The sequence below is a fragment of the Triturus cristatus genome, chromosome 8 (genome assembly GCF_964204655.1).
Source record: "Triturus cristatus chromosome 8, aTriCri1.1, whole genome shotgun sequence".
Lineage (NCBI taxonomy): Eukaryota > Metazoa > Chordata > Amphibia > Caudata > Salamandridae > Triturus > Triturus cristatus.
Window position 1 is genome coordinate 834,776,651 of NC_140591.1, and position 25,692 is coordinate 834,802,342.

Genomic DNA, 25,692 nt, shown 5'->3' on the forward strand with positions numbered 1-25,692 from the left:
GTGGGGGAAGGACACGGTTTTGCCGTTTGCATCCCTGAAAAAACAGTATAGCATGATGGACACTGAATATTATCGGTATCTCCAGATTCGCCACGCGTTACTGGCGCAGGTCCCTAGGGATGATACACTGCCAGAGGCTTACCCGCTGGAGACCAGGGTGCTGGACGGGCACATTACAGAGAAGACTATCTCCCTTATTTACAGGAAGTTAATCAACAATATGGAGGACCCCCTGCAGCTTCTTAAGAGCAAGTGGAACAGTGAAGGCCTGGAATTGGACGATGAAGACTGGCAAGAAGCGGTCTCCTCCCCGAGGGTGGTAGCAGCCCAAGCCAGGCTTAGATTAGTGCAGCTAAAAATATTGCATAGGACTTATGTAACGGGCCCCGGGCTGGTGTGCCTGGGGTGGGCGGAGAGCGGAGAGTGTAGACGGGGGTGTGGGGACACTGGAACCTTCATGCACATACTGTGGATAGAGGCGTATTGGAGGGACATGCATCGTACCATGCGGGGCAGTATTAGGGGTTGATATGCAGCCAGAGGCGCGACGGTGCTTGCTGAGTGTCTGGGAACTGACTGACCTCAACGCATGCACTAAGCAGTGGGCTACACTGGCGTTCATGATTGCAAAGAGAAACATCGCGCAGTTGTGGGGTGCAGTCCAGCCGCCCCTTTTGGAGAGGTGGAAGGAGGATTTAGATTGGTGCATGTTTAGGGAAAAGTCAGTGTGCCAGGGGATGCCCCGGGAAGTGGAGTAGGGTGTGCGGAGCCTGGAACCATTATAGAGGGGATGCGTGTTCCCCACCTAGCCAGCAAGCGGAAGACGAGGCTTGTGGAACCCCCTAGCCGCAAAGAAACATTGCTTGTACAATATATTGGAATGAGAAATTGTTGCGGATAGAAAATGAAGTCGCCTGCTAAGATGTAATTGATGTATCTCAGTCGAACTGATTTAATAAAAAGAATTTACAAAAAAAAAATTTGCTATCCATTTTTACTTGTGCATGAACTTAGCTGCCAAGTGTGCCCAGTAATGTGGCACCTTTAAACCAGTTTTAATTTTTTACACAGCAAAACTATACTTTCTTTTCACATTCTATTAAAGGGCTTAAAATTCAGCTGGCAAGATGAAAATATTTTGGATAACACCCAGGATTTACTTAAACCGTTACAGATGTATTCCATTTAACATCAGTTCTAATATAATATAGTGCTCCTCCACTGACCACATTAGTGCACTTCACATCTGAACAGTTTCAAAGCATTTATGTGAATAGAACATAATGCTCACATCATATGCAATAAACTGGAAGCAAGGGATTAAAATCAGCGTTGGTGATGGAGTAGACAGGAGGCACTCTTATGTCAGATAATACCAAAAAGAGCTTTCAAATGAGTTCTGAAGAACATCGGCATTGATTCGGTTCTTAAATCAGCACACGTAGACTTCCGTAGAGCAGTTGCCGCTCTGGACAACGATTGATTTTGGACTCGACCTGGGCACTTCTGAACAGAGTTTCTGCTAACGAGTCCTCTTTCTTGACCCCAGATAGTGAGAAGATTTGGTAGGTATGTGGACTTATTTAGTTGCATAGGCTTTATTAACTCAGTGACCCTATTTACTCGTTTCAATGGACCACCACCATAAGCTACTACTTTTTAGAGTGAGAATAAGAAACAAAAGATCACAGAAGACATTTCAGGAAAGATTTTCCAGTGGCACCAGAACGAGAAGTGGAAATTATCCACACAGTACACCCCTACTTTTAAGTCAGTTTTTCAAATTGAGTCCACTAGCAAAGACAAAGGAGCTAAGCAAACCTCTTGAAAAGTAGGGTGGTCTCTGGGACATCACCAACAGACATTCTACAGCTACTGATTGAAAGCTATTCTGACTTTATCCGTTTCCTTCATGTTCAGCGGATCCAATGTAGGGTTGGGGGGTAAAGATGGAGGGAGATGGAGAATGGCAGCTTTTGTTTCCAGCTATGAGAAAAATCACTGCAAATGAGTGGTTTCTAGATCCCATTTCCTTAACTCCTCCTAATAGTTCTGGAATAGCCTTAATCTTTAGTAGGAAGATCTTTCATTAAAATCTGTGCCAACACCTAAAACAACTCCTAAAAATCTCCTCCTCGGATGTAGATAGTAGGCTTGTTTAGTTGAGAAATGCAGGCCAACTGTTCTACAAAAGATATATAAGGTGTTTTCTTTCACATACTCATGAGCAAATCAGTTGCCTACGATCCAGGCGTGGTAGAAAGCTAGTGCTCCAAGTACTGAGTTCATGTCTTCAGCTTAAAGTCCACTTCCTGAGCAGGCATTCAGTACTGAGGCGACTCGGATCCAAGAATTGTTCAAGAGTCTTCCTTGCTCAACAACCCCTAGTGACCTGACTTTTGTATGCAGGTAATGTGGTTTTATATGGATCTGGACCTGACCAACTAAAGTCCATCCTTTTCTCAGTTGCTACCTGCAGTTGAAACCAAAGCTTTGCTGGTACACTCTTGTGACCTCACTAATCCCTACCAAGGTCTTTGATGTCAAAAGAAAATACCAAAGCTCATACAGAAGTCCAAAAACTTGAAATGCATTGAAATTAAAGAATTGTCTTTTGCAAAGTTGAAGTTGTATTTCATGTGACTTATTCTTTCCACAGTTATTTACACTCCTTGATCAGGACCTAATATCCAGTAAGGACAGGCAGCCCACACATGTTTCATCATAAAGACTTTTTCAAGGCTCCAAAGCTTCCCAATAATGTGCTAAAAGTATGGGGTGAAAGTAAATAGTGGTTACTCTGTTCCTGCAATATATTTGGGGTGGTCCCCCTACCATCTCAGGCTTATCAAGGTCCTTTGCTGCTCTGTTTACTTCACTGCATACTTTTAAAGGTATTATTGGGAAACGTCTAAGCCTTGAAAAAGTTTTTATGACGCAACACTTGTCGACTGCTTGTCTGTACTGGATATTCCATCCTGATCAAGGAATGTGAATAACTTTGGAAAAAATAAATCACATGCAATACAACTTCAACTTTGCAAAAGAAAATTCTTTCCTTTGAATGCATTTCATGCTTTTAGGCTTCCATGTGTGCTTCAGTATTTTCTTTTGATATTTTCATGCCAACCAGGGCTTCCCTGCTTTTGGCTATCGCACTCCAGGTAGCAGGGTGGGTATACCAGGAGAGCACTGATTCAGAATCTTGTTTGCTGTTCATATTGACCTTCCTAAATATTTTGTGCGACTTGAGATGTGTGAAGACTTTGGCATAGCCATCATCATTTTCTGCAAGTTCTTTGATGGTTTTGTCTAAAATTCTTTTTCTCCCCTATTATTTCAACCCTGGATAAAACCACCTACTATTTAGCTACCTTAGTAATAACATATGTAAGAGTTTAATCAACTCTCTCAAGTACCTGTTATAATTATAGCATCAAAAACATGACGACTACCTCAGTCCAATCCAAGGCGACCATTACCACCTCCCATGAGACAGCCTCACCCCAGACCTTCTGAAGGACTTGCAGCTCTTTGTTATTAAAGTATGTTCAGTAACATCTCACTGGCCCATTGACCTAAAATTGTGGGGATGACATGCCAGTTAACTCCACTCTAAAGCCTTCTCTCCCTATCATAAACAGAACAGCTTATAACTGCCTTTAAATGTACAGGGTCCAGGTCAGTCCACTGACTGCTAAACTCTTAAAGGACTTTTTTGCCCATTATGACTGCAAACTTGAAAACATACATTAACCTATTTTCATTTTTGCGGGCCTGAATACACCCTAGGCTAACCAATGTAATTTAAACAAGTGTTTTCTGATCAGTAGATTGCTGTTCTGTGTTAAGCTGCTGTAAAGGGCTTGCACAACTCAGTTGTATGAATACATAATGATAACCAATATCCTCTGTACGAAATATGCTTCATTTTGAACTGGGCACAATAAAGAGTCATTGTTGGTCGCTGTTATCAAAGATTTGAAGTGCATTTCTGATGAAGATATCATTGTGTTAGTCCTTTCACCACTGTTAAATGTTTCCCCCTCGTTTACCATGACATTCATCAGCAGCATCTCATTGAGCTATGCATGCAATGAACATAGTTGCTTTGAATTCAGTTCTTACTGTTAGTATACAGGATTTCCCATAACTATTTAATTTCATAAACCTAATGTGTAGAATCTCTAGCATCTCTGTGCTTTCCGAGTTGTTTCAGATTTAATTCAGTTTTATCACTACCTGATTTGGAGCTTGGGTCCGTTCCTCTTCAATTATGTAGGCAACTTGCAAATTGTCATTAGGCTAAATCCAAACTTACATATTGATAGTCACGTTTGGCTTCTGTTTAATAGCCATTCATGACTGGATTAACAAAACTGTATAAATTAAAACCTGCTAAACTGAAATCTTGTTTTTCACGATACAAATGTAATGTCACCAGAGATCCCTCTGCTTTCTTGTTCTCCATGTTCTTGATGTTCTTTTCTTCCATCAGATACAGATGGGTTGAAGGCACTTAATCAGTTTATGCAGCTTCTTCCTGGATGACAAGCTGCTCTTCTTACAGATAGAAGCCCCCAACTTTTTAAATTCATGAAAGGCGTGAATACCTTGGCTATTTATGCTGTAGTATTCTCTGTACTTTTCCTAATCTGCTTCTCTGCTACGGGAAAAATATTCTTTAGTGTACATTGAAAAAGGGTAGGGCGGCTGCCTCCCTCACATAGTTTTCTTTGCCTTCATGTCTGTACTAGAGCTGGGGCAGCATGAGTGACAGATTCTGAGGTAACCGATGCTTCGCACAATGGCATAATGACTGAATTTCGCCTACTACTTGGTTGGAAAATACTAATGTAGTATTATTGATATATTTATCATGGAACGATTAAGACACAGAAGAGCATTTAAAACTCTGATCAATAGATACTTTATTAACGTGCTTACTGTTCAAGTCTTATGCTAGCTTTCCACTTATTGTCTTAGGTATCCATCATGTCTTCATTAGCTTTATTCTTCGTGCTTCCCACTACATGTTGTGCATCTGCTGCCTTCAAGTACAAAAATAGCAAGCAAAATCTTGTTAATAATTACATTTTTGTTTCAAATGTTGGTATACTTCTCTTCTTACTTTACTTTAAAGGAATCTAGTGTTAGGTTTGTAAAATTGCAACTTGTTTCTCTTCCACGCCTATTTTCTGTTTTAATTGCAACACATATCGTGATCCTGACCCCTGAAATTCACATTGACATGGACCCCACCTTCGAAGCCCTGAAATTAGAGTGTATTTTAATAAAGTTTTGACCACTGATATGTTCGCAAAAAAAAGCAACAAGCAAAACAGTAAACCCACTGTTTGAATTTGACCATTGGAGTCCAGCAGGACGAGGCACACCCCACTAACTGTAATTCTTCATTCACAGACTGTGGAGAGAAAACTTAATACAAATGAGTTCTTGAAAAGTGTGATTTAAAGGAGTTTTCTCAAATCGGAGGCATATTGACTTAGCTGTAGGTAGGGGATGTAGACCTTCTACACCTGCAGACAACACATCCTCAGAGAGTGGCTGTGGTGTTCAATTAGGCAAAATGTTTTAGAAGCATCAAATGCAGAGAAGGTGAACTATGGATCCTATCTGAGATACAGTTGTTGTGCCAACTTTTTCTATCATGTTGGAAGATTTTATACAATGTGGTTTAACCAGAGCAAACATTTTGTAGTTTCTTTAAATGGTACTATGATCACAGATTGTGTAAGCCTGTTTTACTTACGTTGTTTTGCTAAAATTGTTTTTGTTACCACATAGCTGAAGAATATTTGACGTTTGCTTTTGAGCACTGCCACCGCTCAAGTCAAAAGAACAAAAGGATGATTCTCATTTACTTGCTTCCAGTGAAAATGTTGTTGGTGAGTTAAGACATTGATAGCGTGCCTTGTTAAAAACCATTATTCTACTCCTTTTTTTTGGCATTTTGCATAATACAGAATGTGATAGTTAGGAGTTCTTAATGTCCATGTATAGTAATTTATATTTTCCTTTTTAACACTTTTATGGTTAAGAATGTTTTTTTATTAATGGGCTTTTGCTTATTTTTCTTCATTTGGTTTAATCAGTTGCTTTTACTGATTTTTCATAATAGTCTGAAAATAATTTTATAGAAGTGGAGCAATTTGTGTCAGCCTTACTCAGTAAGAGAACAGTGGCAAATTTGAAACTGTGAAAGGTAGTCTTCTACTGTGTGGAAGCAGCCACGAATGGACCCCAGGATCCTTATAGGAACAATCATGGTATATTTCAACACGTTTTCCAGTACTTTGGCAAAGCAAGATTGGTTATAACTACATGAAAAATTATATTTTGGGTAGAAATTGTTAAATGTTAATGATCCTTCTCCTGTATATGTTCCATGAAACCAACATTGCAGCCATAAGCGGCAAAGAAAGCATTGATCACAAATAGTATTTCCCATTGTAAAATGTACCTGATTACAGTAATTGTGTTTTACTCATAAAGGGGATCCTCATTGTAAGGTGCCAGAATGCTGTACATAGAACAGCAATATGGCCTAAAGAATCCTGTAAAATGGTATTCACCAAAAACAATACAGTCGTAAGGCAAAATGACTGGACTAACCAGAACACATTATAGTAGCACATCAAGGATGATGGAATGTGGTTTTACTGAATGCCAGAGTGGCTCATGAACTTCAAGATTTTAGTGACAATGTGAAGGCCTCCTAGAGCTTTTACTTTGAAAACGTTTAAAGTTATTTTGATCACATGGAAGTTAATATGCAAGTCTTGTATTAAAAAATGACTTGGGGACCTAAGAGCTCAATGGCAATGGAGGAAGATTTATGTCCTCAAAAGCACACATTATACAAATTCAACTCAACATGGAAAGAATTTTAATATTTGTATGATTAAGCCACTGCTTATACGTTCTTTGTTTTGTTCATGAGTGGTCTTCTGGGTGACCCCGCTTCTACCTTGTGTTTGAGGTGTGTTTGTCCTTTAATAGTACATTGTCTTGTCTGTTTTCTTGAGTTATATATATGTGTGGGGAGACCCATGTTTGAGGCAAAAGGGAGAAACCACAAGCAGGTGCAGGTCCTTGTGGTTATTTGCTTAACTTTAAATAGAGCTGTCTTCAAAAGCTAAATGTAAATATGCAAATTATCTCTTAAGTGTAAAGTATTAGTGCTTAACTCGTTTGACCTGTATCCAACAAGGTTTGAGTAAAATCTTGATTTTTCTCTTTCTTGGTAAATTATTAAAAAGAAAGCCAGACAGGAGCAAAATCTTTCTTTACCAATCTGACTCAATATTCCTTCTAATGTTTGAACCAGTTCCCCAAACCTGTCTACATACCAGTATATGTTTTCTATTTGATATTCTCAAAAACTATCAACTGGATAATACCAAGCCAAGCAAAGGGTCCAAGAAATGGACTTAGCTCTATCTTTATTGTCAAGTTTGGTGGAGAGTTGAGATTGTTGTTTTATTGTTATTATTTTATACACCTCATTATTATGCCTGTTATAGGGTATTGGTTTTTAAGTTCTTCTCATCTTGGTTTACTTTCTCATCTACTTGTAGTATTTTATTCACCGTACGGCGCTTTGATGTAGAGAGGAAGAGAAACTCATCAAATAAAGTATATAGTAAATAATTATGTCCAACAGCGCTTTGGTAAAGAGTCCAGTAGGATTTTGAATGGAAGACGGTCCTTTTGGTATCTCCTTCCCCCTTCTCTACCTGATGACAGAGCTCCCTAGCCAACTATCCTCCACGGACCAATCCACACAAAACATTTTAGGAGCAGTATTCATTGCACATATGTGCTTTTTGTTCCACTGTGTGAAGGATTGTCATACAGTGTCAAAGCAGCAAAGCTATCAGCTGTAAAAATATGCTTTTCGTATAATAGGCTAACTTCATTATAAATAAAAGGGGAGAGAGAGAGAGAGAGAGAGAGATAGAGAGAGAGAGAATGAGAATGAATTAGCTTGTTACTAAGTAAGTAAATAGAATTGTGCATATAAGGATATAAACTAAGAGAGAGCATACTTGCGACTGGATTAATACTTAACTCATTGACTGTCCTATTGACTTGGGCGTATGCCATGCCTGCATGCCTTAAATGTCATAGAAGTGTTCCAGATATGTTTGCACTAAAACAGACTTAAATCCCAGTGTACTAGTACCTCCTCAGTAAAATAGCGTACCACAAATACATGTACAATTTTGGTAAGTTCAAACACTGCATGAAGAAACAGTGGCTTATTGGACCTAGAACTGCTACTGTATTTATCACGGATGCATGTCATGTTGAGGCAGAAAGTAATCCCAAGATACAGAATAGAAGGGCTTTTTTTTGTAAATCTTTTTGTTAACATACATCGGCATCTTAGATTCAATACAGAGGAAGTAGCAAAATCTTACATCATGGATACAATAAGTGAGAACAATAATAGTAGTACATCATAAGGAAAAACAACGGGGAGGGGGTAATCATCATAGTTGACATTACAAGGTGGTTGGCATATATCCCCACGGTAGGAGTTCCACAAGCCCCATATGCAAATCAGTTTTTTAGGGCAGCCCCTAGCCACATACACGGCCTTTTTCCTGTGCATGCACCAGTCAAGGTCTTTTTCCCAGTCCTCCACTATGGGTAGGTGGGATGCGCCCCATAACTGAGCAATATTCCTTTTGGCGAGCATTAGACCCAGAGTGACCCATTGCGTCAGAGAAACATTCAAGTCGGTCGGATCCCAAACATTCAGGAGGCACCTGCGGGCTTCAGGGTGGAGGTGTGTGGTTAGTACTGCATTGAGGGTGTCATGTATTTTCTGCCTTTAGGGACGAATAAGGTAAAATTCCCAAACAATGTGCATAAGTGTTCCCACTTGGCCGCATCCCCTTGTACAAAACTCCCCCCCCCCGGCCCCCCCCTCCACCCCCCGTCGGCTCTTCCCATCTGCACCAGCCGGGGTCCTGTCATGTATATCTATGAAGGATTTTGAGTTGTACCAGTCTAAGTTGCGCTGGAATAGCAACGACTCTTGGAGAAGAGATTGCCTCCTGCCATTCTTCGTCATCCATCTCGATACCATCCCCCATCCATCTTTCCCGCATAGAAGGGCTTTTTAATGTCAAGTTTTGGAATGTTTTGCAGGGGTTTTTAGGGAGCCTTAAAATAAAGGTTGTCTATCTTAGTTGGTCAGTTTTGTTGTTGTACAAGCCATGCTCTGTTAAGTCCTCGATGTATAGCTAGTATTAATCCAGTGCTATAAAGAAGCCCCGTCTGAATCTCTGATAAAGCAATAAATAGGGCATTAAACCAGGTATCTGAGTGGCCCTCCACTTCTGTCCTTCGCCAGCTAAAGAAAAAAATACTTTACCCCCCTGCCTGTCTCACATCGGAGCTGCAAAGCTACATAACCGAAAGTACCCTTCGTGACATGGAGACAAAATAACACAGTGGATACTGTTGTTTACCATTGTGTCCTAGAGTTTAAGATAGCATTTCATTGCACTAGAACAAGCACTTTATTACGTCTTACTTTTAAACTTACCATTGCCAAGTGTTTAGGTCTTATGGGCTAGACAAAAGGCGCTAAGTCAACTGTTTATTACATAGTTGGAATCCTGTCTTCCTGGACAAAACCGAAAACTGTTTCCCATATTTTATGTTGCACTCTTAATTAATCTGGCCATGCCTCTTTTGGAAGTTCCTTAAATATGCTCCTTTGACCACACCCATGTTATTTTTTTCTAGAGGTGTTTTTTTTTTTTTTTAGCACTCATTCCACTGGAGTCCCATTCATCCCTTTTCTTCTCACCTAAAGCTCTGAAGCTCTTTGTCACAAACTGGGTCTAAACTGCATCCAGCGGAGGTTGGGAGGCACAGCGGTAGTGTGGCACTAAAAGGGGTTACATATGACAGTACCTGGACCTTACTGGAGAGGGGAAAAAGATGACAACATTAAGTGAGTTAATCTTCAGCCTGATACAGCAGGCGAGTAAACTATAAGTAATTGAGAGAGTGCAGTTGTATCAAGTTAAACAATAAAGACGTTTAAATTAGAGAAATGTTGGTTTCTGGGAGAATGGCGTTGCCAACGTAACTAGAGTATATCTGTGTGTGTACTCACTTTCATGGTAGTAAAGCACTGTACATATGCAAAACGACTGCAACTACTGCTTCCTGAGGCTGATATAAAAAAAACGTACTTGCTCACGTTCAGAGAATAATTTGTGAGCTGAACTTTAACATCATGGAAAGAGAGGTTAAATACTCACAAATAATAGTTTCAATACACACTTTGTGCAAACCTAAGTAGGCAGCCCCTCTCATATCAGGGTAAGGTAGATTTTAATATTTGTGTCCGTTTTTTTCATTTATGCATGTTTAGTACATGAAATTGGCTGAGGACTAATAATGGGAAGTAGTGTCTAGTGGTCAACATTCACAAACTTTACTCTAATTTTGTATTGTCTAATTGTACCTTTTATAGTTGAGTGTAACAAAGGCAAGTATTAAAAGTAGATTATCAAGGAAAGTGATTGCAGAAATGAATTGACCAAATGATAAAGCATGAATGTCTACTTTTGTTTACCATTCCAGGGTCACATGCCAGCCATTCAGCTCTTGAAAAAGTATGACCTCATGCAGTTTTCGGAAGTAACCAAAGCTGTGAGGTAGTGTGGAATTAACTTCCATGCACGCATGTGTGAAATGAATACTATTGATTTGTGCCCCAAATCCTCTGACTACCTCTTCTGTGTTTAAACCCCAAACAGTGAAGGCAACTTGCTGTTATTGAATGATGCTCTAACAAAACACGAAACCTTTTTCATTCGCTGTGGTATTTTCCTTATCCTCGAGAAGCTGAAAATAATCACTTACAGGAACCTTTTCAAGAAAGTGTAAGTCCTTACATTTATATCCGAGGACAAAATCTGTAGTTCTTTTGTAACCGAAAAGCTAATATTTCCTAGTTTCTCTTTATTTCTCATTTTCTTTGCTTAGGTATGTGCACCCAGATATGCTTGCTCTTTCGTGTTTTGGTGCCTGAATCCTCACTTGATCTTGCATGTATTTACCCATCAGGTCACATGAACTGTGACCAGCGGCAACATTTATTTTCAAGCCCAAATCAGTGGCTATGATTTTTGCAAAGTCTGACTCTTGAGAGTCTGTAAATCTTGGAGCCGTATTTCTGCATACAGTTGGCAGTGCTGTCAAGTTTCCTGATTTCATAAATGGCTAAAAATAAAATACAATTGAAAAAGCATTGCTGGGTCATGTCATCCATAGTGCTATGGGTAAAGGAAGCAGAGGAGGAGGGTAATCTAATTGGATGTTCCTATTAGAAAAGTAATTTACATGAATATTATGGTCAATAGTATATTCTTAGTTTACATTCTTGGCATTCTGATTTCAAATGTTGAGACTGCATTTGCGAACTACATGATGATAATCAATGTCAGCTCTCCTTGGAGGCTGTCTGTATATACACTACGATTTATTTTGTTTTTGTGATGTAATTTGGGAAAATAGTATGGGTGAGTGCAAGGGAAACCTGGGGAGGAGGAAATAAGGGACTCAAATAAACATGGAAGGATACCGTCAGGCAAATGATTAACATATTTAACTTTGTAAGTGATGTGAGTTTGATCAATGTGCTTTGTTAAATTCAGTGTTGTTTATCTCTTTTGCCTGAAGTAAAGTATTGTTAAAACGAAAAAGCATTGCTGCTTCTGAAGTATAAATGACATTCGGCGGGGGTGGGGGTTGGTGTCAACCTTGTCTCACCATAGTAAATTTAATAACTCAACATCGCTGGTGATTTGGTAGCCAAGAAGACAAGGTAGAATTAAACTGAAGAAATGCATAAATGTAAAAGTTACACGGTGGCCGGTGCTTTTAGTAACAGGATTTAAACAACACTTAATCCACACTTTGAATAAAAAATATTTGTTTATACAACCTAAATCACTATTTTAGTAGAGTTCTTAATCAAGACAGTTTTCTTGTGGATCCTTGATATGTAATTTGACAGAATCGAGAATGACCATGATACTAATTAAGAATTGGTCAGGTACTGTGTGTATTTCTCTAGACATGTAAAAGCTGGCTACAGTAGCAAAAAGGAAACCAGTGTTTTTGCTCTTATGTCACCATTGCAGCACCTCTTTAGCTCGGAAGTACAGTAATGCAAGCTGTTTGTGAGCCCATGAAGTGATAGCAACGGGATCCATAGACCCCTGTCGACTATATCTATCTATAAATGCATTGTAAAAAGTAATTGTGTTATGACTAGTCCATGCACTGCGTTGTAAGTAGCCTGCCCGGTGTTTCTACTAAAGCTGTGAACATTCCATAGCCTGTACATTCACTCCAACATATCTGCTCTTTCCTGTTCCCTCAACTCAAGCCTGCATTTTGCTGGTGGTCAAATGGTAATCAGTCAATGATCATCTCTTGCTTCAAACAATCGTTGCTAACTCATCAACCCAAAAATGGCTAATTGGTGATTTTAGCAATATGCACATACACAGCTCTTTTGCACCAAGCACTGTATCGTCAGTACATATTATTTTCAATAAGTCTTTATCGAAACCTGGAGTGTAGGAAAAATAAACATTCATCTAAATACAGCAGAAATATTTGTTTTTGAGACTCAATTTTAAATCCACAGATATTTCTATCCCGTAGCCACAATGACTAATTAGCTAGAGCAACAGTATGTCAAGCAGGGCAGCATTGACAGATGTCCATATCTGTTAACCATGGAGTGAGTTGAATTTTTTTTCTGAAAGCTTGACATTTAGTTGTGACACAGCAGTATGTGTGATGCAATGTGTTTAGCTCCAAACCTAACCCCCAATCTGGTGCCTCATAGATAATCCTAATGACTATCGGAGGTCTTACCATATTTCTAGCAATACATGTTCCCATTAATGTGCATCTTGGACTACTGTAAAATGCCCTTACTATTTGAAATTAAGAATATGATTCAACCTTACCTTGATCCTGTTTGATTTTCTCACTAGGAATCCAATCACAAGAATAATGACAAATATATTAAGGAGAATTATGATTCAACCTCGGCTATGTTCATGTAGTTAAAAGCAAGCCTGGTTGTTTTTGCCTTTTTCCCCCTTCCTCACTTTGTATTAGCACATTTACGTAGCTTCCAACAAACTCCAAATTAGCTACAACTGTCTTAAACTTTTGTTATATGTGACCTCGCTGCTGCAAGAAAAATTGTATGAAGCCAGGCGGTATGTGGAAGAAGTTTATGAAGAACCTTCTGGGCATGACCACCAATGTACCGCCGTAATGACGGACACTTTGTTGGATGCCATGTCAGAATCTAAGTATGTTTTTGCTGCGTGTGATTTTAAACTCCATCTGGATCTGCCAATCTTTTCTCGTGTCACATATATTATTGACAGCGTAAATAAGTGAAAGAACACGCACTACATTCTTCAAAGCTTCCCTAAATAGTCAATTTATAGTGTGCTAAAAAAGGTCTCCCTCTCTGATCAAACGGTGTATTCTTAAATCATAATGTAGCGTCCCCTGTTGGGGTCCGTCCCCTCTAGCAGTGCACTGCCAGACATTCAGGAGCGCATTTACAACACACTAAAGTGATATCGCCTGGCGAAGGGCTTCTGCCCGAAATGCATCGAGATGGAGGAATGTAGCTAACAGTTTGGTCTGATATATATGATTGTTGAAGCAATGTGATTTTGAGAAATTTAAATAGAAGATGGTGGATAACAAATAAACATCGCCTAACAATAACTTAGAGTACTCATTGTCTGAATTTATGTTGAATGATACGATAGTTGAACAACCCCGGGACGACGGGGCTACGTAGTGCTAGAGGGGACGGGGGATGCTACATTGTGACATATATTATTGACCACATGGGGGTCCTCAGGCCGAAGCAATATGTTTAGGAGGCCATTCGCAATAAGTAGAAAATTCAAGTGTTCAGCTTTGTGATGGATATGATGATTTGGTCTCTTCCTCAATATCGTGAAGAGATTATAGTACACAATTTACTCATTAACTTGCCAGACTCTTAGTTTTTTGTTTAAAAAAAAAATCACATTAGGTTCTGTTATACACTGCAATTACCATTATGTGTGGTATTGTATCCATCTCTGATAGGTTGGCTTAATTTGAAACCGCTTGCAGCAAAAGGAGGTAACAGGTTAGCACCCAATGTAAGGGGGAAGTGCCCGTCCCACATTGCTTCTTAGTGCACTTCAGTTTTGAACATATTGAAACAACACTGCTTGGAAGCCAAATTGAAAACAACTACATGGAGATGAAAAAATTTCCGGCGAAGAATACCCATTGCTCTATTAAAATATTACCCAAGTTAAAAAACATATTGGCGTAAGATCATTGCATCCGTGATTATACTTGCCTATTATTCTGTATTCCAAATCACTTAGCCATATGTTGTCCTCTGGCTCCCCTCTAATTTGTAATTCCCATCCTAGTTCAACCCAAGGTATATTTTATACAGTCCTGAACTACTTTCAACCCTAGGTTTCTAAGATAAAGGATTGCATTGTGGGAAGGGGCAAACCTCATGGTGCCACAATGCATTGTCCCCCTCTTCTGAAACATCATCAAAAACTTGTCCAGTTGATTCACCTCTCCCAGTACCACCATTTTATTTTCTGACACTGGCTGTTGACTGAGTGACACCCTCTAGAAGAGAATTAAGCCTTCAGACTGCTTTATTGATGCAGCGCTGTGGTTAGTTCACTTTTCAAATCCGGATATATATTATGTAATGATTCAGACCATCCTCAGTGCATGCCTATCACACTGGTGATTCATTGGTCACAACATCATTTAAACAGGCAATCTCTATGCCACTGTTAGAAATAGGCCTTTTTGTATCCTAATTATCCTTCCACAGCAGGGCTGCCCATTACCAGGTAGATCCATAGAGGGGATAATAAAGCAGCACCAGTCATATTTGGACATACGTAGCATACTTGACATGTTTTAGTGCAAGAATGTGTTTAACCTCTTATTCATATATAACTTCTTTCTTTTTTCTTTGCAGATACTTGATACTAAAAACTCACCAGTTATCTCTTGATGCCTTCTTGATTGCCTTGAAATTCATGCAGGTCGAGGATGTGGATATTGATGAGGTCCAGTGCATCATAGCCAATCTTATATACATGGTACTGGTTTATTTAATTTGTTTCCATCTATTTTGGAGGGTGGAGGGTTAAATCAATTGATTGGATATTTTGAGAAAAATCCTCGTAGGTGATGAATGCCCTCGTAATATGGTTTGCCAACAATAATTATGAGATCCATGCTCCTGGGCAAAAAAGAAGAAAATGAAAACATTAGCTATTAGAAAAGGGGCATACAAGGCAAAAAATATTTTCAAGGAGTAAGTAAACATTGTCTGAAGGAGGAGAACTCGTCCCAGGAAGCAGATCAGCTGCCCTCTTGATTCTCTGCTCCACAACTGGTTAGTAAAGTCACTTGTTTGGTGCTGTTCTTCAGAGTAACTTAAATAAGTACACTTCAGTTGAAGCTCCAGATTAAACTGTGTGTCTGAGGCAAGTGTCCAAATGTCAGTGTTCAGATGATTGCTGCCGTTTGTGTTTGACAGCTTTTGGACGTTACCCATAAAAGCAGTTTTACGTTCAACAGTGCTTTGACTCTACAGTCCTAATGGCCTTAATATGATGTTGATTTTACAAAGCTATTTCAGATAGCTTAGGTTTGATTAGCCAGGGGTGCATGTATTGTAGCCTGAGTTCATGGGGATAGTGCTAAATATAGTTATTGGAGCATTTCATTTCTTCCCTGGATGCATTTTGATTATTCAAGAGGTTCTCGATAGTGTCTCTGGCTTTGGCGGAAAGCCAGTATAGTAGATTTAGACTTGGAATATGGAGGCTGAGACTCCTGGACTTTTGTATTCCCTTTACTAGTTTTCCTTGTGCAACCTGGAGCTTGAAGACACTCCATTTTGACAAGCCAATGTACAGTAAGTTGGCGCCGTTGTGTCAGGAGATGATCGTAATTTCTGTGATTCCTCCTCTTGTGTTGTAGCCCTCTAGAGGGACGAGAGGTTGAATATGCTAAATTAGAAACTTAGATAAGTTGAAGTGCATGGGTCATATCTGGCAACTGAGTTATTGTTGAATCTAAAAGTGAGCGAGCGAGTATGGAAGGAAGTATAATGGTGATTAATTTGTTGCTAAAGAACAGAAGTACTATTTTGAGCATTTAAGTTTTAGGCAGTCTACTGTTATCCAACATTTGATAACAAACAGGCAGGTTTTAGTGCTTGGTGGTGTTTTTTGCTATTTATACGTAACAGATAGATGTGTACTCAGAAGGGTAGTGCACAGGAGGTGAAGCAGCAGATGGTGTCTAGAAGGGTGCAGTGGAAGATGTTGAAGATATTGCACCTGGTTTCAGTGGCAATCTCCTGGAAAAGGCAAAGATTCACAGGCTATGAGCTCCATGTTGACGGTTTTGCCTTCCACCTTTTTAGTGGCATCTGTGACAGTCTAATCTACAGTGACCCCCTAGCTGTCCAGACCGAAGCATTGCTCATCCACGGCCATTAAGTTCATCGCCTAACTGCCTCATTGATGAATTGCTATTCCCCATTGGAAATCTCTGTCTGTGACTACTTTGTTGTCAATTCTTCTTTTGAAACCCCTCCTTTGACAACCACTCTGTCAATAATACTTCCATCAATAGAGATAACATTGATGAGGACTATGTTGGCAAATGCTTCATTTCCAGCTGCAGGTTCTTTTCGCTGCAGACTAATCACAGCAAAACTGCCTTTCCTGCTAAAGATATCTTCCGTTCATATCACACTGTTACCTACACCACAGATCTTGGAGAAACCCTCCTTCCTTGTGCCAGGAGGATGAAGAATTCGGCAATGAGAAGGATAGTGTTGGTGGAGCTGAGAAACCTGATACCAGTGGATTCAGATGATAATTAACTGCCATGATGACCCACAGTCATTTGGTCCTCCTAAACTGGACATTCATTTCATGCCAGAGGATTCTGATAATGATGGCAACCAATTCCAGCGCCTAAGCCTATTCGTGATAAACTGTTTTTCAGCTATCTTCATTGGCTCATGTGTCAGCTGATTTTCTGGACACTTTGAGCACATGATGTTGGATCTTTATACCCAGCTGCCACAGCCTCCGTATTTATTACATGCCATGGTCCCACATGTGCTACCAGGTCTGTATCCTTTCCACATCTCCCGCAACCGGAGCCCTAAATACATCCAGCAGCTCAGCCAGAGCTTTCACTTCGCAGGGTGATGACCGTGATAACATTGGTGACGATCAGAGAGATGCGTGACAAATGGAAACTTCCCCATAATATGACTGTGGCTACTGGAGTCCCAAGGCTGGAACCTACACCTAGAGGCTCCCTCACTGTACAACATTCACATATTCATGGCCTAATTGAAAGGGCTTGCAAATGTTTAATTTGCAGGTTTCTACTACAGAAAATACTTTGTTTCAGTACATCTTCAAGGTTATATCCAGGTGATCTGTTAGGCCAGTAGCTATTTCGAACAACGTCATTGGCATACCTTGAAAATAAATGCAATGCACCAAACGTGCTTCCAAAACCATGTAAAAACTGAATTAGTGATTTTCTCTGCCTCCGTATGGCGGTCAACAATCCCATCCTCACCCTAAATTAGCCTCATGGACTGCAAATGTCAGCGCCAAAGAAGACCTGATGGGTAAACAAATTACCACCTTTGCCACCACCTTCTCCAAAATTGCCAACACCAGCTCAATTCTGCTCAAGTGTGACAGACCACTATGGTACAATATTTTTCCCTTCTTGAATAATCTCCCAGAGGACTGAAAAGATCGAGCGAAAGACATCCTCCGAGAGGGGGAACTTTTGTCCTAAGTGTTCATCCATGCCTTTTTTGACACCTCCAACAATGGTTTCAGCCAGATTACCACTGGAGCATTACTGCAGAGGTAGGGTTGGCTGAGAAGCACCTGCTGTCGCCTGGACGTCCAATCCAAGGTTCTCAGAATGCTTTTCGATGGGCAGCACCTGATTGGTAAACGTGGATGATTCCCTTCAAATGATCGAGGTGAACACCAGGAGGATGTGCTGTCTTGGCACCCTCCAATGGTGGCATTGCTATCAGTCCTATGGGCAAAGCAGTTACAAATGCTCTTGAAAAACTGCGGGTCAAGCACGAAAAGCATTGAATTGTAAAGTTGGATTAATTCATTTGAGTAATATATCAGAGTATTGCTAGCTAATAAAAAGTGAATGATGAGCAAAATTTCATAACGGATTCATAGTGACGATTATAATCCCATTGGGAGGCTAGTCATTGGGCATTGTTAGCAGATTGCTACCAACAACTGTTAAACACTCTCAAAACCTTCTGTCATATTCCCTTTAATGCACCCAAGTCACTTAACTAGGTGGGTGAGGTGACTATGAATGAGAATAATTAGAATGGGGAAGCAATGTAAAAAGATTGAGTTTTCACCCAAAAAAATCTTTGCCAAGTCACTGTTTGTTTATTTTCCACTGTTTTTCCCTGTTTGATTACGATCATCCTATTTACTGCCCTAAGACACAAGCAAGTCTTGTTACAGTAAATAGCAACATTGACAGTACTTTGAAGAGGAATTAATGCATTTCTTAAAATGCACTCTAGTCTTCTTTGCAGATTATCACATCTCCTTTAAATTGTGTTTTCAGCCCAGAATTTTTACTATCATAAAAGTAACACTTGGCTGGACGCTAGCAACTGCATAGATTTCTTTAGCACTTGTGATCAAAGCAAACTGGAGGGCAATGGAGCTCTGTACAGTGGGCATGGCCTCTACAATATAATTGCTGAAGGTTTACAAGCAAGGTATCTTATACGTAAGATTTAGATCTGATAGACTTCTAGCCACAGATTCCTTACCTTTTAATTTCCCCAGGCATCAGACTGGATCGGGAACTCTTTTTGTGAGCAGTACCCCTGCACGCTGGTAGTTGACATTGGTGGGTTTTCGCGTGCAGTCGTCGGCATTGTCCGTGCCAGAAGTGACATCTGTGTCACCTATATAGGCGGCACCTCGGCATGCTGACAGTTCTTTTTTTTTTTTCACGCCAGTCATCGCTGATCCAAGAGAAGAACTACCCATCTGTCAGTTTTTCACAGGATTTTTGTGACATTTTGTCAACCGCTTTGAGGTTTTGTCCTTCTGGTGTGTCTAGGATGTCAACGAGGAAACCGGTTTTAGACCCTGTGGCACCTGTCATCATGCCATGTTGGTGACTGACCCGCACCTCGTGTGTCTGTGGTGTCTGAAACGTGACTATTACTCCAAGTTATGCTCCGACTGTCGTGCCATGTCGCCGAAGGCTTTAAGGGAGCAGTCCCTGAAGCTGCTAGCAACCAGTCATGCAACTCCTTGGAAGTCACGGTCCCACTCAAGAGGAAGGTTCCGGGTCCTTCCAGGAGTCCAAAGTCCTCGCCATCCCACTCGAAATCGGCGGGACATTAATGTAAAAGGGGCAAAAAACCACATGAAGTAGAAGCGTGTTTCAACTTTTCCTCATCCGATGACTGACACAACGAAGGAACATCAGCGTTTAAAGCCTTGTTCCTCGGACACTGCGCGTGCCGCCGACCACGCGCCGTCCAATGTTCCCGGGAGCCAGAGCGACCCCTGCTGAAATTAGAGTTCTTTGAGGCGATGCCTCTCATTTTTGAGCGGCCCTACCCCTCTGGTGCGTCTTTGTGCCCCGCAAGGTCAGAGGGGTCACATCTGGTTCCACAGCTCCAGCCCCGATTTGCCTCCAGAGATCCAGTTATGGATTGGTACTGATGCCGGTCGTGCCACTACAACCTCCGCCTACCCAATACCGCTTGCGCCAGACCCATTGTGACCCCCAATCACACAAAGCCATAGCCTCACTGACCAACAGCGATTCCAGTGCTGACAGGAGCCTGTGTCCTATGTCAGAGCCTGATCCCTATTCCGAAGGGCCAGACCTCAGGGAGGAATGGAAGGGGTCGCTGGACCCTGTAGAATACCAGTATGATCAGGATGTGGACTGGTGTGAGGACCTGGGTGATGCCAGTGGTATGGATACCTCTCCGGATACCGGCAAGCTTTCTTCCGCTACCGTGGCTTCGGAGGAGGGAGCTATGTACACAGTGGTGGTGCAGAGGGCGGCTGAGGTCCTCAAACTTCAGTTTCCCTCAGTGGCAGTCAAGACCAACATCTTGACGGAGGTGCTGCAACTGGGAGTCTCCTCCTCTGAACCCCTACTCCTGTTAAACAAAACCCTCATGTACGTCCTTCTAAGGACCAGGTCCAAGACCAGCAAAGAGGCTCCTGTGAATAGGACCACTGCCCACCACCACCGCTCTGCTCCAGCTGACCCAAATTTCCTCTCCCAACCCCCTACCCCAGAGAGCTTGGTGGTCCAAGCCTCCCATTTCCCATGATATGTTTCCTGCCGTTAACCAGGACAGGGATTCTAAGAGGCTGGACAGCTTGGGATAGAAAATGTTCTTTTCTGCCAGCCTTGCATTGCGGTCAGAGAACACTACATGCTTATTGGGCCGCTATTTCCATATGCTGTGGGAAACGGTTGCACAAGTGCTGCCACAGTCCTGGAGGAGGCCCGGGCCATTCTTTCCCAAGCAGTTACAGAGGGGAAAGATGCAGTGAATTTCACTGTACGCTGTGGTCTTGGACACAACCGACTCGCTTGGCAAAGTGGTTTTGTCAATGGTAGTCCTCAGACACCACTCCTGGCTGAAAACATCTGGCTCTTCAGGGGATGTCCAGGCTTCCCTCATGGATATGCCCTTTGATGGCACCTGTCTTTTCTGAGATAAGGCAGACTCAATGCTGAAGGGCTTTAAGGACAAGCGGGCTGTGGCAAAGTTCCTGGGCCTCTCAGCTGCCACACATTCCCAGTCTGCTTTTGCTCCTTTCATGGCCACGTAAGAGGCTTTCAACTGCGCCAGTCCTATCTCAGCCAACCAAGCCGTTCAAGCTTTCCAGCCTCTGCATGGAAGAGGGTGCAGTTTATAACGGCCTTGTGGGTCGGGTGCTAGCGGTCTGTTCCAGCCACTACCCTCCCAGTAGCTGCAGCCTCTAAACGTTCCTAATCTTGCCCTTTTAGACCATGGGCATCCAGTTGGTGGCAGGATCTGCCATCACCTCCACCACTGGCAGTCCACACCATCAGACAGGAGGGTTCTGCAAATCGTCTGTAGGGGCTACTCCCTCCCCTTCAAGAGTACCCCTCCCTTCATGCCTCGATCTTCTGACCGGCTGCCAGAGGATCATTTGACCTTGCTTTGTGAGGAAGTCATGGCTTTCTTGGTCAAGGGAGCCATAGAGAGGGTTCCAGTTCCAGAAGTAGGCTATGGTTGCTATTCCCGCTGCTTTCTGGTCCCCAAGAAGGACAAGGGTCTTTTATCCTATCCTAGATCACTGAACCCTCAACTGCTTCCTCAAGAAGATGGTCATATTGGCTCAGGTCTTGTCTGCCCTGGACCCAAGAGACTGGATGGTAACTTTGACTTGCAGGACGCCTATTTTAACATCCCCACCTGCCTGCCCATCGACACTACCTGTGGTTTACAGTAAGCCACAAGCATTTTCAGTTCACTGTGCTCCCTTTTGGCGTTACCAGTGCCCCTCTGGTGTTCACCATGGTGATGGTGGTGGTCTCAGCTCAGTTGCATAGGTTGCGGGTGGCAGGCCTCCCCTATCTCAACGACTGGCTGTTGAAGGTGTGTTCACCCCTGGCTGTCATCTCCCACCTCCAGGCTATGGTGAACCTCCTGTATTTGCAGGGGTTCACCATCAACTTGCTGAAGTCACACCTTACTCCCTCTCAGGCACTCCCTTTCACCAAAGCTGTTCTGGACACAATGCAGTTTTGAGCTTATCCTCCCGAGTGGGAGTGCAGGATATCCAGGCTATGATACCGATGTTTCATCGTCTATCCTGGGTTTCAGTGAGACTGACTTGGAGGCTGCTGGGCCTTATGGCCCCCCCTGCATGCTGCTGGTGAAGCATGCCAAATGGCATATGCGGACTCTGTAGTAGGACCTGAAGTTCCTGTGGGTGCAGCACCAGGGGAATCTCTCCAGCATGGTCCAGATCAGGGAGGAAACTGCAAAGGACCTGCAGTGGTGGCTAACAAACTGCAATTGGGTCAGAGACAGACCCCTCTCCCTTCTCCACCCAGATCTCACAGTAGTGACGGATGCGTCATTCCTGGGATGGGGCGGCTATCTTGGAGAGGTGGATATCAGAGGACCCCGTCAGAATCCAGACTCCACATCAACATGCTGGAGCTCCGTGTGATCCAACTGGCATTGAAAACCTTTCTACCCGCCATCACGGGAAGGCTACTGCAGGTGTTCACAGACAACACCACTGCCATCGTACTGCTGCAAACAGGGCGATGTGAGTTCCTGACCCTTTGTCAAGAGGCCCTGCTTCTCTGGACATGGCTGAAACAGCAGGGACTATCCATGGTGGTTCAACCCCTGGCAGGTTCTCTGAACGCCAGAGTGGGCGAACTCCGTCTTCGAGGCCTAGTCGATCATGAATGGCGTCTCCACCAGGAGGTGGCACAAGGTCTCTTTCAGCAGTGGGGAGAGCCTCGGTTAGATCTGTTCGCCTCTGCCAAGAACGTGCAATGTCTGCAGTTTTGGGCGTTGGAGTTTCCAAGGCGGCTCTCACTCAGAGACGCTTTTCGTCTTGAGTGGATCTCAGGCCTCCTGTATGTCTTTCCACCCATACCAATCCTGCCCAGAGTTCTCAAGATCAGGATCGACCTGGCCCAAGTCATCCTTTTTGCTCCAGACTGGGCATGGAGTATCTGGTATACCGTGTTTCTGATCATGAGCATTGATCCTCCGATCAGGGTGCTCTTGGGGAGGATCTTCTTTTGCAGCAGCAGGAAAGGGGCCTCCACCCAAACATGTCAACTCTACGCCGTCTTGCATGGAATTGAGTGGTGGCAGTTGATAGCTTTCGACCTTCCTCCCGAAGTCTGGCAGCCAGGCGTCTCACCAAGATGGTATACGCCTACTGTTGGAAGCGATTTGTATCCTATTTTACAGAAAAGTCCATTGACCCACTGTCTGCCTCCTTTCTGATATTTTATTATTCATTCTTATCTTTGCCCAGCAGGCATCTACGTTGGGCACTCTGAAGGGTTTTCTTTCTACTCTGGCAGCCTTCTTGCAGCTGCCTGACCAACCCTCTTTATTTGCGTACCCTATTGTAAATAGAATTTTATAGGACCTTGTGTATATATGTTCCCTCTTCTTTTATTATGCCTCAGTGGGACCTTAATTTGTTTCTCACATTCTTGATGTGTGCTCCTTTTCAGCCTCTTCCCAGTTGTCCCTCAGGCTGCTCACTATCAAAACAGCCATTCTTATGGCAGTTACATCAGCCCGAGGTTCAGTGAGCTGCAGGGTTTATCTTCCAAGCTTCCACTCTTCTCCGTTTATCCGGACAAACTGGTGCCTCTTTCCTGCCAAAAGTGGTGACAACATTTCATGATGGCCAATCTGTCACCTTGCCCACCTTCTACGCTCCTCCACATTCCTCTAAGAAAGAGGAACTTCACCACCGTCTGGACCCCAAAAAAGCTTTGTCGTTCTACTTTGACAGCACATGAGAGTTCCGGGGTGGACCACTAACTCTTTGGGGAATAATGGTGTGAAGAAAGGTCGGGCAGTGCAGAACCAGACCATCTTTCGATGGGTTGTTCTCTGCATCAAGATCTGCTACGCACTGACAAAGAAGCAGCCTCCTGAAAGCGTAAGGGCTCATTTCACCCCAGCTAAAGCTGCGACCACTGCTTTAGAAGGTGGAGTCCCAGTCCTGGACATCTGCTAGGCAGCAACATGGGCATCCCTGCACTTGTTACTAAGCATTACTGCCTGCACAGTCAGTTCCGCAGGGATGGGCATTTCACCCATTCAGTCCTGTAGGACATCCTAGTTTAAATTTGTCTGTAGACCCTCTAAAGGGGATGATATTGATTGGGTATCTATTCAAAGGTAAGTAACTTGCAGCTAGAAGTCTCTATCAGATGAACAAGCAACTTAACTTCGATAACGACTTATCTGGTAGAAACAATATCTAGATTCCTTATCGACCCAACCATTCTCCCCATTTTGCGGACACATTTCTAGGGTCAGGGGTGATCCCTTTCAGGACCCCAGTTTGGACACACCGGTGTAAGTACACTTCTGGGTTGTAAAGTTGTGAAAAGTAACTAAAGTCAGTGCACCGAGGTGGTGCCTACATAGGTGACACAGACCTCACTTCTGGCACTGATAACGCCAGGCGGAGCCGACAGACGCTACCAACCGGCATGCAGGGGTAGTGCTCCCAAAAATCCTATGCATCCAGTTTGATGCCTGGGGAAATTCAAAGGTAAGGAAACTGTGCCTAGATATAGTCTCTACCAGATAAGTTATTACTGAAGATGTTCGTAATATGGAGGAGTATTAGCTTATCCACGAATTGAGGAGCAAAAATTATTCTTTGACAATAGTGTGTATTTAAAACAAATGAAAATATAATTTCAATATTGAGAACAGATACAACTCTTTCCCAATATATTTCTGTTCTCCCACTCCACAATGTTACTTGAGCAGAGTGAAATGTTTCAGATTAAAAAACACAAAAAAGTTAGCTTTTATTAACCGTCTTTATATTTTTCAGGGTCATATGAAAGGATACATATCTCATCAGCATCAAAAGCTTGTTGTCAGCAAGCAAAATCCGTTTCCTCCACTGTCTTCTGTGTGCTGATTCCTGTCATGCATTAGAGGCCATTTAGTACCCAAAAAGAACTCGGTGAAGATTGAAAATACCATTTCAACATGATTATGAAGCTGACGCCAGGTGCTTCACAGAAAGATGAATTCTCCTATTTGTATTTTCTGTGAGAGTCCGAGAAATGTTGCGACTGGTATTTCAGATGAGAATAATGACACTCCCATCAGTGCACTGGCACTTCGGCGTGTAGGTTAAAGGATTTAAGCTTTGCTACAGACGAAATGAAAGCATTCCAGTTATATTCGAACCCTGCACTAAACTTGATAAATGTGCCTGTTGGAAAATCTTCCACGACTACTTTTACAAAGAAGTGACTGTGCCGAGTAGCTGTGCATTTCTGCTGGTGTTGTGCACACAACTTGTCAGTTTGGAATCTCTCCCTCAGCACATAAGTAACTATGGTTATTTGTCTGTTCATTACATGCGTGTATGTTCCGTAATCGTTTCTTAAATAAAACAAACCTTTTTATAAATGAAAGTGCAATGGTTTGATGCCTGAACCAATGGGCGAACTTTCTCTCGTTTCAATTTCAGCCTTTTACTATCCATCCTTTGCGTTGGATTGTAGAATCTGCCATTTTGGTGTCGTTTACAGCAAGTGTTTTTGGTGCTTGAGTGAAAAAGTTTTGATTTGTTGCATGTGAAGTCGGTTTCTGAAGTCCATCGGACCTACTCCATCTTTTCTTTCCTTGGTATGTGTCAGAGATCAAAGCAGTGCCATTCTAACATTTTTAAAACATTGTTTTAACTTCTGTTTGGG

General features: G+C 42.3%; 1 protein-coding gene across 1 annotated transcript in view; it reads left to right on the plus strand.

Annotated features, from left to right (window-relative positions):
- Positions 1 to 25,410, plus strand: part of PCID2 (PCI domain containing 2) — a 91,556-nt gene extending 66,146 nt beyond the window's left edge. The window contains exons 11-15 of the mRNA XM_085622294.1: positions 5,809 to 5,909; positions 10,636 to 10,709; positions 10,812 to 10,937; positions 15,113 to 15,236; positions 24,816 to 25,410. Coding sequence (XP_085478420.1) covers positions 5,809 to 5,909; positions 10,636 to 10,709; positions 10,812 to 10,937; positions 15,113 to 15,236; positions 24,816 to 24,905 — 515 coding nt within the window. The 3' untranslated portion in view covers positions 24,906 to 25,410. The remainder of the gene's footprint in view (positions 1 to 5,808; positions 5,910 to 10,635; positions 10,710 to 10,811; positions 10,938 to 15,112; positions 15,237 to 24,815) is intronic.
- The last annotated feature ends 282 nt before the right edge of the window (positions 25,411 to 25,692 follow it).